The sequence below is a fragment of the Anoplopoma fimbria genome, chromosome 5 (genome assembly GCF_027596085.1).
Source record: "Anoplopoma fimbria isolate UVic2021 breed Golden Eagle Sablefish chromosome 5, Afim_UVic_2022, whole genome shotgun sequence".
NCBI classification, from domain to species: Eukaryota; Metazoa; Chordata; class Actinopteri; order Perciformes; family Anoplopomatidae; genus Anoplopoma; species Anoplopoma fimbria.
The window spans coordinates 15,324,596-15,339,574 of record NC_072453.1 but is presented as its reverse complement, the minus strand read 5'-3'; the positions used below and the strand labels follow the sequence as shown (position 1 = coordinate 15,339,574).

The window sequence follows — 14,979 nt, the reverse complement described above, 5'->3', positions numbered from 1 at the left end:
ACAAGAATGAGTTTAACAACAACTCCCATATGTCACAGGCTGCTTCCTATTGTTAACATTTGCTGAATAGAAATTACAAAGTCCTAAAGCTAGACACCATCAACGAGTCATAGCGACATAAGCCGCAGCCATATGGGTGATTATCAAATTTGATTTAGGAGATTCTTTAAGTATTGTTTTCAATACACACTCTATTGGGATTAAATCAAAATTTTGTCTTTGGCTATTGAGAAAGGCAGAAAATGTGCTTACTTTAACATTTCGGTGGCCGGTATTACCTTTCAAACAACTGCAGCGACTGACTGAAGAGGCACTCTGAGATTTAACCTTTAGCATAAACAACATTTAACACACCAACTTCTTCAACAGACGATGAGGGGAATCTTCGCTACTCAAGGATGGAGGATGCCATAGGTTGTACATATCGTAAAGCCCGCTGAGGCTAATTTGTGATTTAACCAATAAAAACAATCTATATTTGTTCAAACTGAAAGGAGGAAAGTCAAAGAAAAAAAGATATTTATGTGTATGTTGCTCTTATAACCACAAGCATGCAAGGTAACCACACGGGAGATTGGGTAAACAGCAAGCTGGAGACAGGAAATTATTATCATTATCATTATTATAACATATATAATATATATATATATATATATATAACATACATACTGAATAATCATTATTATTTACTTGGCACTATATTTGGTGATCTGTGTCTTAAATTGTAGCTCCCAATTAACAGCCAATCTGAAAATCCTGTTTCAATATGATTTTTCAAATATGCAAGTAAAATGTAGCATGCTAAAGCGTGTGGGTTGGTGAGTAGGTGCATCATTCAGTTCATGTGTAAAACGCAGCAATAACGCGTCTTCGTTACTTAACGGAAACCGGATGAGCCTCAGTTGCAGACGACCGTGTGGGGTGCAAAGGAGATAAATGTTTAATGAACACGAGGTCAAATAAACTTGGGAACTAGAGATTTTTGAAAATGAAATGCTGCCTAATTAATACAGTTTCACTGACTGACGGGAAGACCTTCAAAGCATAAATGGGCCTCAAACTCTCCCAATAGGATCGACAGTGCAAAACGATGAACAACTGTGCTAAACAACATCCATAAGACACAAACCTGTGTGTATGAAAATCTAAGGAGGGAAGTCAACTACATCTCCCGAGGACAATTTTCACTTTCCCAGGACAGATATTCCTGGATATGAACTGGTAACATTCTGGCTTTAAGTGCAGTTATGAGACGACACACTGGAGGAAACAGGAAAGCACAGATCGTCCCTCGAAAGGAAGACGAGAAGTTTTCCTGTCCCCGAAGACTACTTGAATCCTCAATAATGGGAAGATGATATATTCACAAGCATTCGTCTCTCAGCCCTTACGCCCCAAATTGCTATCGTAAAAAAGTGTGTAGTCGTTGTCTGTGCCTGCCCGTCTGTCTGTTTGTGTGTGCAAGGGTGAGCATGGTCACCTACCATTTAGGCTGACACCACTTTAAGTTTAATGAAAGGACACAACAGGGCTCAAATTGGTAGACTCAACAAAAGGCAAACAATAAAATGCTTCTGGCTCATAGACGGTTTGATCCCTATACACCAGGAGAGTGTGTGTGTGTGTGTGTGTGTGCGTGCGTGTGTGTGTGTGTGTGTGTTTTCACCGTTAAACCTGCACAAAGTAATGAAACACTTCCTTATTTTGTGTTAAACTTTCCTGACACTTAATGGTAAGATTGTGGGCACACTGATCAGTGCATGGAGGGAACTAACAGACAAAGTTTCATAGAAAAGCTTTCATTTTTACTGCTCGACTCTTGGAAGAGAATGGGAAACTCTTTTCCCTCCGATTCCGTTCGGAGTATTTTCCATCATGTTCATTTTCCATTATGAACTTATGTAGAAAACCTATATAAAACATAAGTTCATGGCTTTTTTTTTTCTGGGTGTAAACCTTTTTGTTTCCACTCTCTCACCCTCCCTATTCTCTTTCAAATAGTCAATGCCTGATTCCCCCCCCCCCCCAACCTTGTTTCTCACATGGTAGATTTTCTACTTTTTCCACTGTTAAAATCTCATTTTCTCCCCCTTTTCTCTCCTAGTGTATTACCCTTCCCTCCTCTGTCTCTCTCTCTCTCTGTCTGCCTCTGCTGCCTTTCTCCAATCCCTCCTTCATATAATCCTGTGTTCTTTGGCTCGCTTCGTTAGTTGTAGCAATAAACACACAGGGCCATAGGATACCTTCAGAAAACTCCTCAATGTGATTACTGCAGAGTCAGGCTAACATGCCACATATAGGGGGCCTGTGTGTGTGTGTGTGTGTGTGTGTTGTGTGTGTGTGTGTGTGTGTGTGTGTGTGTGTGTGTGTGTGTGTGTGTGTGTGTGTGTGTGTGTGTGTGTGTGTGTGTAAAAGGCTGATGGGCGTAGAGACAGACAGAAACGGTGTTTTGTTTTTTGAAAATATGCAATACATTTCTAATGTCTGTGCAATGAATACTGCATACATAATATTACAATGATGATCTATGTATCTACATTAGGGTGACCAGATGGTTCAGGGTCAAAAGAAACCTGTTTTTTTTTTTTTGTTTTTTTTTACTCAAATGTCATATTTTGTCTGATATTCCATTGTTTCGGCTCTATCTAATAAAACGGGAACGTATAGAAAGTTTATTTGACTCCCGTTTGTTGCTTATGGGACGCATTCCTACTTCTTCATAGTACTTCATGATTCTGATGACAGCCCTGCTACAACTCTACTTATTCACTTTCACTCAGTGTTCTCTGAGTTTCTCTTGTGACCCCTAACAGGAGTAGCTCGGATGGTGTTTAGACGGGGGAATTGCTGGCAGCTCCCCCGATTTCAATAGGCTCATTATTAAAGCAGCGCTGCCTGGACTTAACTCGGCCCATATTTCTACGACCACAAAGGACTCATAAAAACACTTTGGCGAAGTCAGAAACCACACTGCAGCAAGCTCACGAGTGTGTGTTCGTATGGCTTGAGTGTACAAGCCCCCGTCTTCACATGAGAAACTTAAGACAGTGCTTGGCTCTGTTGTGGGTATGCATAAACCCCATAAAAAATACATATCGAATACATATCCATGCATTTCGGCAACCACGTTATATAACTGTGCACGTGTAAGAATCCAATCATAAAAACAATACATGCACAGTAAAGTGCCCATGTAGACGCACTCCGCCTGCTATCTAATATCTTTCTAACAATTAGCTTGCAAATATATATATTTAAAGGTCCAATATACAGGTTTCTGAACATAATATAGCAGCAAAAATCGATGTAAAGACATAATGGAGTTATGTCCACCTGAGCAGAGAATGAGGTCACTCTCCCTCTGTTTGTGTTGTCATCTGAGCTTCTCTTTGCTTTGTTAACATAGGCAGGTCGACAGAACATGCCTTTAGTGCAAGTTTTTGCCTGTGAGCGCCACTGGTTAGCTCATGGTCGCCCTTACTGTTGCACTATACGGGCGGCACTGTTGCACTATACGGGCGGCACTGTTGCTGTAGTTTTATCACTGTTGGATGCAAGCCAACACATAATTATGAATCCCACTTTGAATTACTTGGCAAGACCCACCCTGCTTAGTTGGTTAAGGCAGAATCAGTTGGTTAGGGTTAGGCATTAACATTGAGATGTCAGGATAGTCCATCGGTCTGGGTATAGGACCTCAACAAATCAGGCTACCGGTACCTCAACAAGCATGGAAGCCTGGCCAATCCTAGAGCTCGAATGCTAAACAGGGTGAGAGTGACAAGAAACACAGTCTGATTCATAATAACACTCAGCAGTCGGCATGTTGAGAGCTTTTGAGAGAAATAGAATTGCTCCCAATTTCATATTCAGCGACAGTTACAGCAAAAAGATAATAAAAATACAATATTATTCTTGGCATTACAATATGATAAACTTGGGCTTGTGTAAGTATGTAGGATGTAGGAGTCCTCAAGGCACTTGGTTTTGGTCTCCACGTGTTTTGAGTTTTTACAGGAAGAGGAGAGAGAAGATAACAAAAAACAACAGGAGAGATATCCTGTGCGATGCTGCCGTTTCCCAGTCTACACAGATTCCAATAATGTTTGCACCTCTCAGACTGAAAGCATGACTGCTATTGAAAGTTAGCAAATAGCTGTATATTCTCTGATCTGGGGGGCTGCCAAAAGCTGCTCAAGCTGAACAGCTCCTGGGAGAGGTTTCGCGAAAAAAAACTCGCTCTTGCTCGGAAACTCGATAATAAAGCGGCAACTTCCTGGGTCGCCTCTCCGTCTCACTCGGTCTCTTTTCCTCCGTCCTCCATCTCTCTCTCTAACTTTCTCACTCTGTCTTGCTCATTTACCTTCTCTGAAGCAATTTCCATGGCTATAACTTTAATGTAGATGCCAACTCTGCTCAGTCCATTTACACACACACACACTCACACTCACAGTCACACACACACACACAGAGGGCTCAGTCATTCAGTCTGTCAGTAATATGGGGAGCAGGACTAACAGAGAATAAATCATTTTTCCGCAGGAGGGGCCTTGCCTGAACAAAGAGCCTGTGTGTATGTGTTTTTGGTGTGTGTGTGTGTGTGTGTGTGTGTGTGTGTGTGTGTGTGTGTGTGTGTGTGTGTGTGTTGGTCTATTAACATATTCCTTGAACAAATGATTCATCCTTCATGCATAACAGGCATTACATTTCAACCCAAAGAGAGGAAAGCAACAGCCAAGAACGATTTTTCAATTAAGTCATAAATACTCTTGCACCTCTGGAGCTATGAGATTTGGACTATTTCTGGTGGAAGAGAAAATGCACCACATTTTAACCCAATGCCTTATTGTCTGTGGCACATCCACATCATTGTAAGGCAATTCAAGAATAAGCATATTATAGCTTGGCGTCAAAACGTCAGTCATGTAAGGTCATGGACGCCATAAAGATTGAACACCTCCCACTGCAACATATTCCCTAAACTCTTAAAAAGGAAAACTTAATAAACCTCGGTTTTGGCTGATAATGGAAAACATGTTGTGTTGATTAACATTGCAGACTTAGTTATAAATCCTTTTGCCCTGGTACAGTTCTGTCTTAACAGCAGTGTGTTAAGCTAGAGCCTCAGTGGGAAAGATAAACAACCAAAGACCTGAGAAGTTCACTGCATTGCTGTCTTGAATCTACGTTTTCAGAACCTTAACGGCATATTTGAGTCCTTGAAGTACGGAATGCTTCTATACAAATTCAGTCTGACGAAGTCTGTGTATTACTTCTCTTACCCGCTGTAGCTTAACTCCAACAAAACGCAGTATATCCCTGCAAATGCTGAATCCTTCTTTGATTCCACGCATTACGATTGGCCAAATATCCTTCTTGCTGGGATGCCATATCCTGTGAAAAACCAAGACCTCCCAGACCTCCTCTGAGATACGTCCTGACGGCAGCGTCTTGACAATCGCTCTGGTTCCAGTACACACTGACTTGGTCATCTTATGGAAAGAAGAAAAGGTTTTATCAGCATGTCTCATTTGTTTTGTTTAGCAAACTAAATGATGAGCACTATAAAAGGTTGATAAAAGCAAACTTATTTATATAAAAAGGAATGTTATGTTGATATATGTGATGTGTTCAAGAATATCATCTAAATCACATTTGTTCAAGAAACAAATTCTATACAACACCAAAGACCAAGAGAAAAGGAATCCTGCATGTAAATACCTTTTGATTATTCTTGAAGAAGCGTCTGACCAGGACAGTGGAACGCGCTTTACGGCTCCTAATAAACTCTGCGTTCTCCAACAGGCCCTCTCCGTCCCCTTCATCACTGCTGCTGCCCTCCATGCAGACCCTGGTAACTCCTGAGGATGACCTCTCATCGTTCCTCGCGGTTGCCCTCGTGGCTTCTAAAGATACTCTTTTTGGAAATAGTTTTTCCAGGGAGCATTTGTTAACCCTGGGCCTTCTGTTGAGCCTCTCTAGACTCGAGTAGCCGTCTTTGAGATGGTGCCGGTGAACACGTCCATTCTGGTGATGCTGCCGGTGTTTGGGAAGGGGGGAACAACAGGGAGATGACATCAGAGAGCTGGGTTCACTGGAAGGACAGCACTGAGATGAGCGGCAGGGTGACGTCTAGAAGCAAGAAGAACACATGATTAATGAAAATAGTCTTAATGATGTTTCAGCACAGCTAAATAAGCAATGAGTTACCTAATGAGCTTAAGCCATTCATTTACAGTGGAAAAATGTTGGTGTTTTGTTTTTCCTCATCTTTAAAACAAGCATTTTAGAGCGCAAAGAACACATATCTAGCAGCTAAATGTATACAAATTGCAGATATCGTGGACTTAGCAACGTCCTGCTTTGTTACCTTGTGGAAAGCCAGCATTGACACAGGCAGGCTGCTGCGACGGATGTGTCTCTGGTTGGGCTTAGAGGGGCTTGGGCAGAGGCTCGACCTGGGACTGTGGCAACAGTAGATGTTTGGACTCATGTTGAGGCTAGAGAGGGTGCAGGAGCATTGGGTGCTGCCAGTTCTGTTTCTGCCTGCATCTACACCCTCTCCAGGGGTGTCCAGCTGGCACGGAGATCCCTCTGAACTTTTCCCAGGTGTGGGAGTAACAGCGTTAGTTATTCCTTCAATTCTCTTGCCAGCCGACAGCTCTGGGTAACGTTTCTCGTCGGTACTCAAGAGTTTTGAGCTGTAATCCGAACACTCGCATTCCTCGTCCAAAATTGTCCCTTTCCCATTGTCACACGACAACTTTCTATAAAAGAGGAGGGAAGGGCTGCTCCGCTGCTTTGACTGCCACGATTGGTCAGAGTATCGCCATACTTCCTGGCTGTCATTTGCGTGTCTGGCTTCTCTGCCGGTTCTGCTCCCAGTGGATGGAGGTGAAGCACGCTGAGCCAGGACTACAGCCCCGACCTGGTTCGGATTTTCTTCAGTAGCCATCGCGTCTCCCTGGAGCGTCCTGCTTTATCCTTTGTTTAGCTGCAGCTCTGAAAGTAAGACACACGTTGATATTGATGCCAGTTAAGCAGGAGAAATCAAACACCTCCGATTCGTCTTAAGTCCCTTTAATCATCTAAAATTGGTAGCATTTAGCCCCGATCTGTGATGCAAACATCTGTCAAATAAGTCTCTTAATTCCTAACATTTGAGAAGCGACGTCTTCCATCTCAATTAGGGGCTCCTTAAGAGCAGTAAGAGGAAATGAAATTTGCAGAGGAAATTAAATTTGCTGACTTCAAAACCCATTGATTGTGTTAGATGACCGCATTGTCATGTTTATAACTCAGATGGTCTAGATGACTAATGATAGTGAGTTTTCCCTGAATGGAATGGAGATTTAAGTACATTTCTTTGGTTGCAGCTTCACCTTTTGATTGATTGACTTACAAGCTCCCATCAGCAGTATCAAACCTTCTGTATTTAAGTTCAGTTCAATATCCTCACCGAGATAATGAGAGAGATCCACTTCAGGTCATGCTACACAACAGTCCCAGGTCCTGCCATCATGGCCAGAGGCCTGTGGTCGGGCAAATAATAACTTAGGCTACCAGTGGCCTTTTGAGTGACTAAGACAACATGTCCAAACAGAGTGTACTCTGTGTGTGTGTGTGTGTGTGTGTGTGTGTGTGTGTGTGTGTGTGTGTGTGTGTGTGTGTGTGTGTGTGTGTGTGTGTGTGTGTGTTGTAGAAACAGAAGCTTGTGCAGCTGTACAAACCGCCAGATAGAGAACCCACGGAGGTGTCCCTGGAGGAAAGAAGAATTTCCTTGATAGCACGGTTCACGGTCACAGTTTACAAGCCGTGTGTGCCTGTGTGCGTTAACCCAGATTGGTCCTGACATGCATCTGTGGCATAGTTATCCATTTGCAGGCCCTGAGAGAAATAAAAAAAAACAAGGGAGGGAAACAGAAAGAACACAGACACACCAGTCATTATCTGTTTACCTGGTTTTCACCACTAATTTCCACAGTTTCCAATCGTATTCGATGAGTAATGTGTGAGAGAGCTAGAAAAGTTGAGCAATATAAACTTTAAAAAAAAAAAATATGGGGGAAAAAGAAACTGAAATGCACATGAGAAACACATTCTAGTAACTTTCAAAGATTCAAGATTTCTCTCAAGTCTTTCTTTGCTCTTCTTTCATCACATCAGCTTTCTTATCTATAACTATTCAACTAAATCCCCGCACAGAGCGATAGCCATTGTCACCGACACAACTGAAACAACAAATAGGGAATTTCAGTGGAAAGAGAATAATGCAGGAAGGAACAACACTCATTTTCCACCCATAAAGACTACCAACTTTATGGGGCAATAAGAATAAAACTATAAACAGTACTATTATATCCATTTCCTGAGATAATGTACGAGGAATAGGACATGTCATAGGGTTGGTATAATTAAAAAGGTATAATATGCAACAATTTCCTAAAAGACAATGTATAGGCCGATGCAAAAACAATCACTTTCAATCATCACTTATGACCCACTCGAAGTGTGTGGCTGTGTCTGTATCTGCAGAGGCCCTGTCCTCCGCCTGTATTTTCCCTTTTCTTCTTATTCTTTGCTGTGTTTGGGACTCTTGCTGGCATCAGAACAGAGCAGTCGGACCCCATGTGGGGATATAACCTTCAGTCAATAAGCAGGTTCTCATTCCCAGGTCAAAACACACTGATAGGCTCACAGACTTCACAGGCAGGCCACAGCAGGATGAAGCGTGCCTCGGGCTATGTTCATTTCAAATCCGGCACCTTCCTGCAAGTTTGCGCAGAGTCGTGGATGTGTTTATTTGTGCTTTAAAACTTAATCACCTTGAAACAATCACTTCCAATCAATTAATCCATCTATTCTTCTGATTCACTGCTTTGTTCTCACAAACACCTGTCCCTCTCTTCATTCACTCTCTAGCCTCTTCGACCAATGCTCCCTTTTTTTAAATTTGGATCCTGTATTTAGACATCCCACAGTCATCTAACATCATCATAAACTTATATTTTCTAGATAATTAGACTGTGTTGGATTGGTTCAATGCAACCAGTTTCTTTAAAAGACAGTTTCAATGGCAGCTCTCCATGATATGATGTCAATGTAAGATTACTTCAGAATAGAATACCCTGGCAGCTGAAGGGTTAAAGTGCTAAACATAAACTTCAGTATGTCAGAATTACATCTGAACTGATGCGTCATTCATTCCCCATTTCTCCCTCCCCCTTGTTTCTCTCTACTATCAATGAAGGCATAAAATGCACCCCAAATATACTTGAAAAAAATAACTTAGATTCAAATATGAAACATTTAAACAAGAATCCAGGTAGAAACACCGTTTTGTGGATTCCAGAAATTGTGTGCAATCGTGATTCCTTTTACTGTCATTAGTTTAAAATGTAACAACATCCTTTGGTTTTACAATACTCCTCTAAACGCCCCTCCTCCACAACCACAAACACTGGTTAATGTTATAAAAGGTTTTTAACTATAATTATCACAAACAGCTTTTTAATTTTTTTATGCTGTACCGCCGTCTTAAAATACAAGACTCTTGTGTCAGTTATGCAAACTCAGTAGAAGGTCGTTTTGAAAAGAGAAATGGTAATAATGACACCACGAAACCTAACAGTCCACTTTCAGCGGCTGGCTTTCATCACACTCAGCTCTACAGTTAATAGGAAATGATGTCCTTTGAGGCCCAGACACACCAAACCATTATCAAGGAGTTAACGGTGATGAAGCCCGACTGTTGCGTTGCCTCATGTCGCCTGCGTCTGGCCAAAAAGTTGCACCCAAACCCAACTACAGCCAACAAGCACGTACATTCTGCGCCTGCGTTGGAGGAAATAACTCTCTAGAACAGCCGGTATTCCATTTCTCTTCTCGTGCACTGATCAGAGTGATTGCTCTCACTAGCTGTCTCCTCTGTCGACTCAATATGCTGAATCAGCCAAACAGCCACCGCAGATTAGTGCCAATGGCGCAAAAACTAAGGCAACAGATGCTCACCGATGGCCTGTCAGGGCCTTGATCCAAGGTCTCAATGACTTTATATCATTTTCTAAAAAAAACTGATTCCTTTTAACTTATTCAGTCCAGCACACTGCTAGGTTAATAAATCAGAGCTTGGCAGAAGCTAGCTATGCCCCATGCTTGCATAAAATCCATTCATAACAGACACCGTCAACCACAACATGCACGCATACTAATCGTGTGGTTCTGGTATCGTCAGTGGTGGCCAGTGATGCATGGATCCAAAAGACTAGTGCCAGAAACCTCATAATTAGAGCGAACATAGCCCTTAATTCCCTGCCGAAATGCGTGGGCCGGAGTAGGAATGTGGGACCGACCCAAAGAGGGAGGACCAGCTAGGCTTTTGGTGCATGTGCGTGGGAGAGGAAGAAAAATACAAATAGGGAGGAAAGGGCTCATCTCATTGATCCTTGGTAAATCAAGGCAGTCAAGGTATGCTCGGCCAAAAGTATTCACCATGCTGTTTTGCATTATCATGTGCAACAGACTGAACATGGACCAGAGACAGCAAAGGAGAGAGTTGTCTGAAGAGATCAGAAGGAGTAGAAGGCACCAAGGATAACAGATACAAGCTGAACTCCAAGGTTTTTCAGTTTGTGATCGCACCATGTGGGCTCCATCAAAGAAGACGGTACTTAAAAAAGGCCAGACAAGAATTTGCACAAATGTATACTGACAAGGCACACTCCTTCTGGGAGAATGTTCATTGGACAGATGAGTCAAAACTGGAGCTTTTTGGCAAGTCAAAGCGCTATGTTCACAGACATTAAATTAGGCTTTCAAAGAAAAAGAACACCATACCTACAGGGAAAGTTGGAGGAGGCTTGGTTATGTTTTGGAGCTGCTTTGCTGGGCCTGGCACAGTGGGCCTTGAATCTGTGCGGGGAAAGATGAAATCTCAAAAACGTACTGCCCAGTGTCAGAAAGCTCGGTCTTATTCACAAGACATGGTTCCTGCAAAAAGATAATAACCCAAAATATACAGCTAAAGGAACCTAAGAATGGATAAGAACAAAACAGTGGACAATTCTAGGCCTGATCTGAATCCTATCAAACATCAATGGAAAGAGCTGACATTTGCAATCTTGAGAAGGCACCGATCAAACCTGATACAGCTGGAACATTTTGCTCAGGAAGACTGGGCCGAGCTACCGGCTTATTTTTGCCAGTTTCAAGTTATTTTAGAGAAAACTGTGTGTTCGTCTTTTTTGGTGGAGGAGATCCAACGAATTTGAACACGTCTGTATATCAAGGTGTCCGTGTTGGATGTCTGCAACCTCTTTTCAAGGCTCTGTGCTACATTTACACAGACAGAACTTCAGCCAAAAGGGATGAAACAGACAAGTGCTTCATTCAGGAGCTCACAGTGACATATAACCTCCGCACGACTTCCTCTAACTTGCTGCTAAACTGTAGCCTTTTTGAAGACAATGATTTGAAAGCTCAAAAAATTGATTTTTTTGACGATGGGGCATTTTGAGATGCCACTGTTTTATTTATGCTAGTTTTGTTCACTGCAGAACATTGTACCACACGTCAAGTCAACTGAATCCAACGCTAGACTACAGGACCTGAACTGATCAATAGGTATGATTATTGTTCTACTGGACTGAGTTGCAGGGACCCTTTTAAAAAGAGTTAACAAATCCTGCAATAAGAAATAAAAGACACGCAAAGATTCGGAATTTCCCAGAAGCCAATAAACTGTTAGTAAAAAAAAGTTTTATTCAAAATGGCCTTTAATAATCAGCTAAATTAATAAAATATGACCTCATTGTGCATGAAAAACATGCAAAACTACTTGATGGAAAGTAAGTCCTTAATTCTTTTACCAGATGCTGCCTTCCCATTGAAAATGTAAACATCTGTATCAACATCCCCCATCACAATTGGCACATCGAAACTGTCCAAACAGCATTTGAGGACTTTGGGAAAAGATTTGGGGGAAAACAGGAAAGACAGGTTTGGTGATCATGGGGTTTGCACTACCTTTAATAACCTAATGATCTGTCTTGCATGAAAAGAATGGATTGTCCCTTCATAGGATTAATAACGTTTTTCTCATTTAATGAAATAACACAAACATGAAAAGACATAAACATGTTGGAATATTAGCCCAAACTATTTTGGTTACTACAATTTCCAAGGTCAGTATTGGATTTCAATGTGTCGGTTGCACAATATAAGCCAACCTCTGAATGGAACTAAAACTGTAACATGTGTCATCAGCTTGCCTGGAGCTACACTACTGATTAAAAGGAGACACCTTAAGACATGATAGAGAAGCGTTCTCACAACACCTCAGACAAAAGAGGAACATTATAACCTCCAGGAGTCTTTATCAGCCATTTATCATCAATCATGTCATTTTTATGACCTTCAGAAGTGCCTGCCCCGATCCATAACAGAAAGAATCTCACCTACATGTGTCACAGGCAAACAGGACAAACCTGATCTAGCAAAAGTATGTGTTTAGCCACCACATGTGTTGTCATTCCTGCAAGATATGAAACACTCACCTTTTGGCTTCAAATCATAGTTTATTTTAATCAATGTTCTCTTATTCAAAGTAAGAATAAACAAATATTATAATATAATAATAATACATCTTTGTGTGTATCTGGTTGTACATGCATATTTTGCAAATTTTGCCTGAAGTAGTTATAAAAGAGAGATTAGAAACCATAGCACAGACAAGTCACCACGACTACAAATGGGAGGAAAAATGAGAAACAAAAGTGAAAGTAAACTAAATGTTCAGACAAGACGCAATTTAAAAAAACATGGAAAACATCTATGTTCTATTGAGGAAACCCTCTGTGTTCATCAGCTACTGACTCAGCTCATGTTGTGGCTGCACAGACGTTAGCTGTCACATTAAGGCAGACGTCACTCGAGGACACGATCTGACACACTCCACATGTTAAGGCAGGAACCTTTCCAAGTACGGGTAAGGCGGTCGAGACAAGCATGACATTATTGCAACTCCGGGCAAGAAGTTTCATACTGTAGCTTTAAATCCTGAAGCCATGTGCCGGGGGGATGATAGACAGCTGTGCTTGCCATCAAGCTAATTTAACAACACTCTGAAATTAGCAACAGGATGGCATTTCCACACTGTGGTTACTTGGAACAGAAGCATGTGGACTTAAAGTAAGGTTGGGTTTGATATGAGATGTGCTACAGCTGTTTAGTCTTCATGATCATAACTGTATCTCATTCATATAAAACAAAAGCGTCTGCTAAATGACTGTAATGTAATGTAAAATGACAGAAATAGCTAATTAAATGGCAATAATGAAGACCAAAAAGAACAATAAAGGCACCCCCAGCCTATGAAACCTGCTATGTGATTATACCAAAAGGTACCCTCTAGTATAAAGATACATACTAGAGGGTAATACACAAAAAGAATGATTTTTATACCTTCAGTTAGTAAGCCTGAAAAGACAACCATAAAAACACGCAGTTCAAAGTATCTCTTGTTATCAGCTGAACTGTGACCCTGGCCGGGAAAGCAGAGGGCTCGCTCAGGCTAAATCTCAGCCTTGGGCCAAAATTGCAGACAGACACACACACACACACAAACAGACAGACACACACACACACACACACATGCACAGAGAGAGACAGGAAACCAGGTCACACAGAGTGACAAGTGCACTGACCAAGAAATCCCTCGATCACTTCTACTTCACATGTTATATTGTTTACAGCACTGTCCAGCACATGGCACTCATAATACCAGGCTTCTTTTCCTACAGAATAACTCAAATGGTAAACAAAATCAAAGAACTATAACTTTATTTTATATATATATATATATATATATATATATATATAGTTGTAAAATTAGGTAGCTATTATTTGCTAATTGAAAATACTTACATTAATGTCGGCACAAAGCCTTGTAAAAAGTCTTCTCTAAATCCAATGCTCCAGGTTTTTCCAGGTGAATTGCTGCTCACTGTCTTGTTGTCAAATGAGTGAGACAGAGCGGGAGAGTGAAAAGGGAGAGAGAGAGAGAGAGAGAGAGAGAGAGAGAGAGAGAGAAGAGAGAGAGAGAGAGAGAGAGAGAGAGAGAGAGAGAGAGACTGCCACTGACATGAGGGATGGGCCTTCCAGTCAGTCTGGCAGCCAATCAGAATGTGATTTTGAAGTTTGTGGACATAAACGTTTCACCTTGACAGGCATCTGACTGACAGTGACAGCACAGAACAAAGGACTGCAGTGACACACGAGGCTATTTTATATGATGAAATATTTGTGAATGGTCCCTCCACTAAATAAAATACTAAATATCTATGTTGATAGCAATAGTTCAACATTTTAGGAAATTATTTGTTTTCTTTGTTAAGGCCTTTACATACCGCTTTTTTTTTTCCATGCAAACACTTTGCACATCATTATGTTTTTCTAACTGTTGTTCTCGTCATCGTCCTTTCACACAGAACATGAATATTATGTAAAGAAAAAGAAAGATGTTTTTTCCCCGCCAGGTCGATTTTTTGGAGCTTTAGCGCTCCAAATAAAAGGCATCAACAAATCACGTTATAGTGTGCAACGACACGGACGTACCATAGTCTGAACCATGAGGGAAAACTTTATTTTTAGTATTCTGTTCTTACCTTTCACAATAAAAGACCTAGACATACACAGTACAGTGCGTAACTCAATAACATTGCTTACAGTAGCTTAAGCTGTACAACAATTTACCTCAGACAGACAGCAAGACTGATCCCAGTACAAGTATAAGTCGTAGCTTTAGAGGGGGGTTAATATGTATGTGTTGTTGTGCCCATGAAGAAATGGACACTTAGGCTATAGCACAAAGCCTTTTGGTTATATTTTAGACCAGGGGTGTCCAAACTACGGCCCGAGGGCCAACTGCGGCCCGCGCGTCTAGTTTACATGTAAAGTCAATGCACAGACGCGAATATTCGC

General features: G+C 41.4%; 1 protein-coding gene across 3 annotated transcripts in view; it reads right to left on the bottom strand.

Annotated features, from left to right (window-relative positions):
- The window catches only part of plce1 (phospholipase C, epsilon 1), an 84,410-nt gene that overhangs the window by 62,022 nt on the left and 7,409 nt on the right, over positions 1 to 14,979 (bottom strand). For 2 of the 3 annotated variants that reach the window (XM_054598550.1, XM_054598552.1), the window contains exons 3-6: positions 7,731 to 7,887; positions 6,371 to 7,002; positions 5,722 to 6,132; positions 5,283 to 5,492 (exon numbers count right to left, since the gene is read on the bottom strand). In XM_054598550.1, coding sequence (XP_054454525.1) covers positions 5,283 to 5,492; positions 5,722 to 6,132; positions 6,371 to 6,955 — 1,206 coding nt within the window. In that variant the 5' untranslated portion in view covers positions 6,956 to 7,002; positions 7,731 to 7,887. Of the gene's footprint in view, positions 1 to 5,282; positions 5,493 to 5,721; positions 6,133 to 6,370; positions 7,003 to 7,730; positions 7,888 to 13,923; positions 13,999 to 14,979 lie in introns of those variants that run through there. The other variant, XM_054598551.1, reaches the window with a different exon arrangement.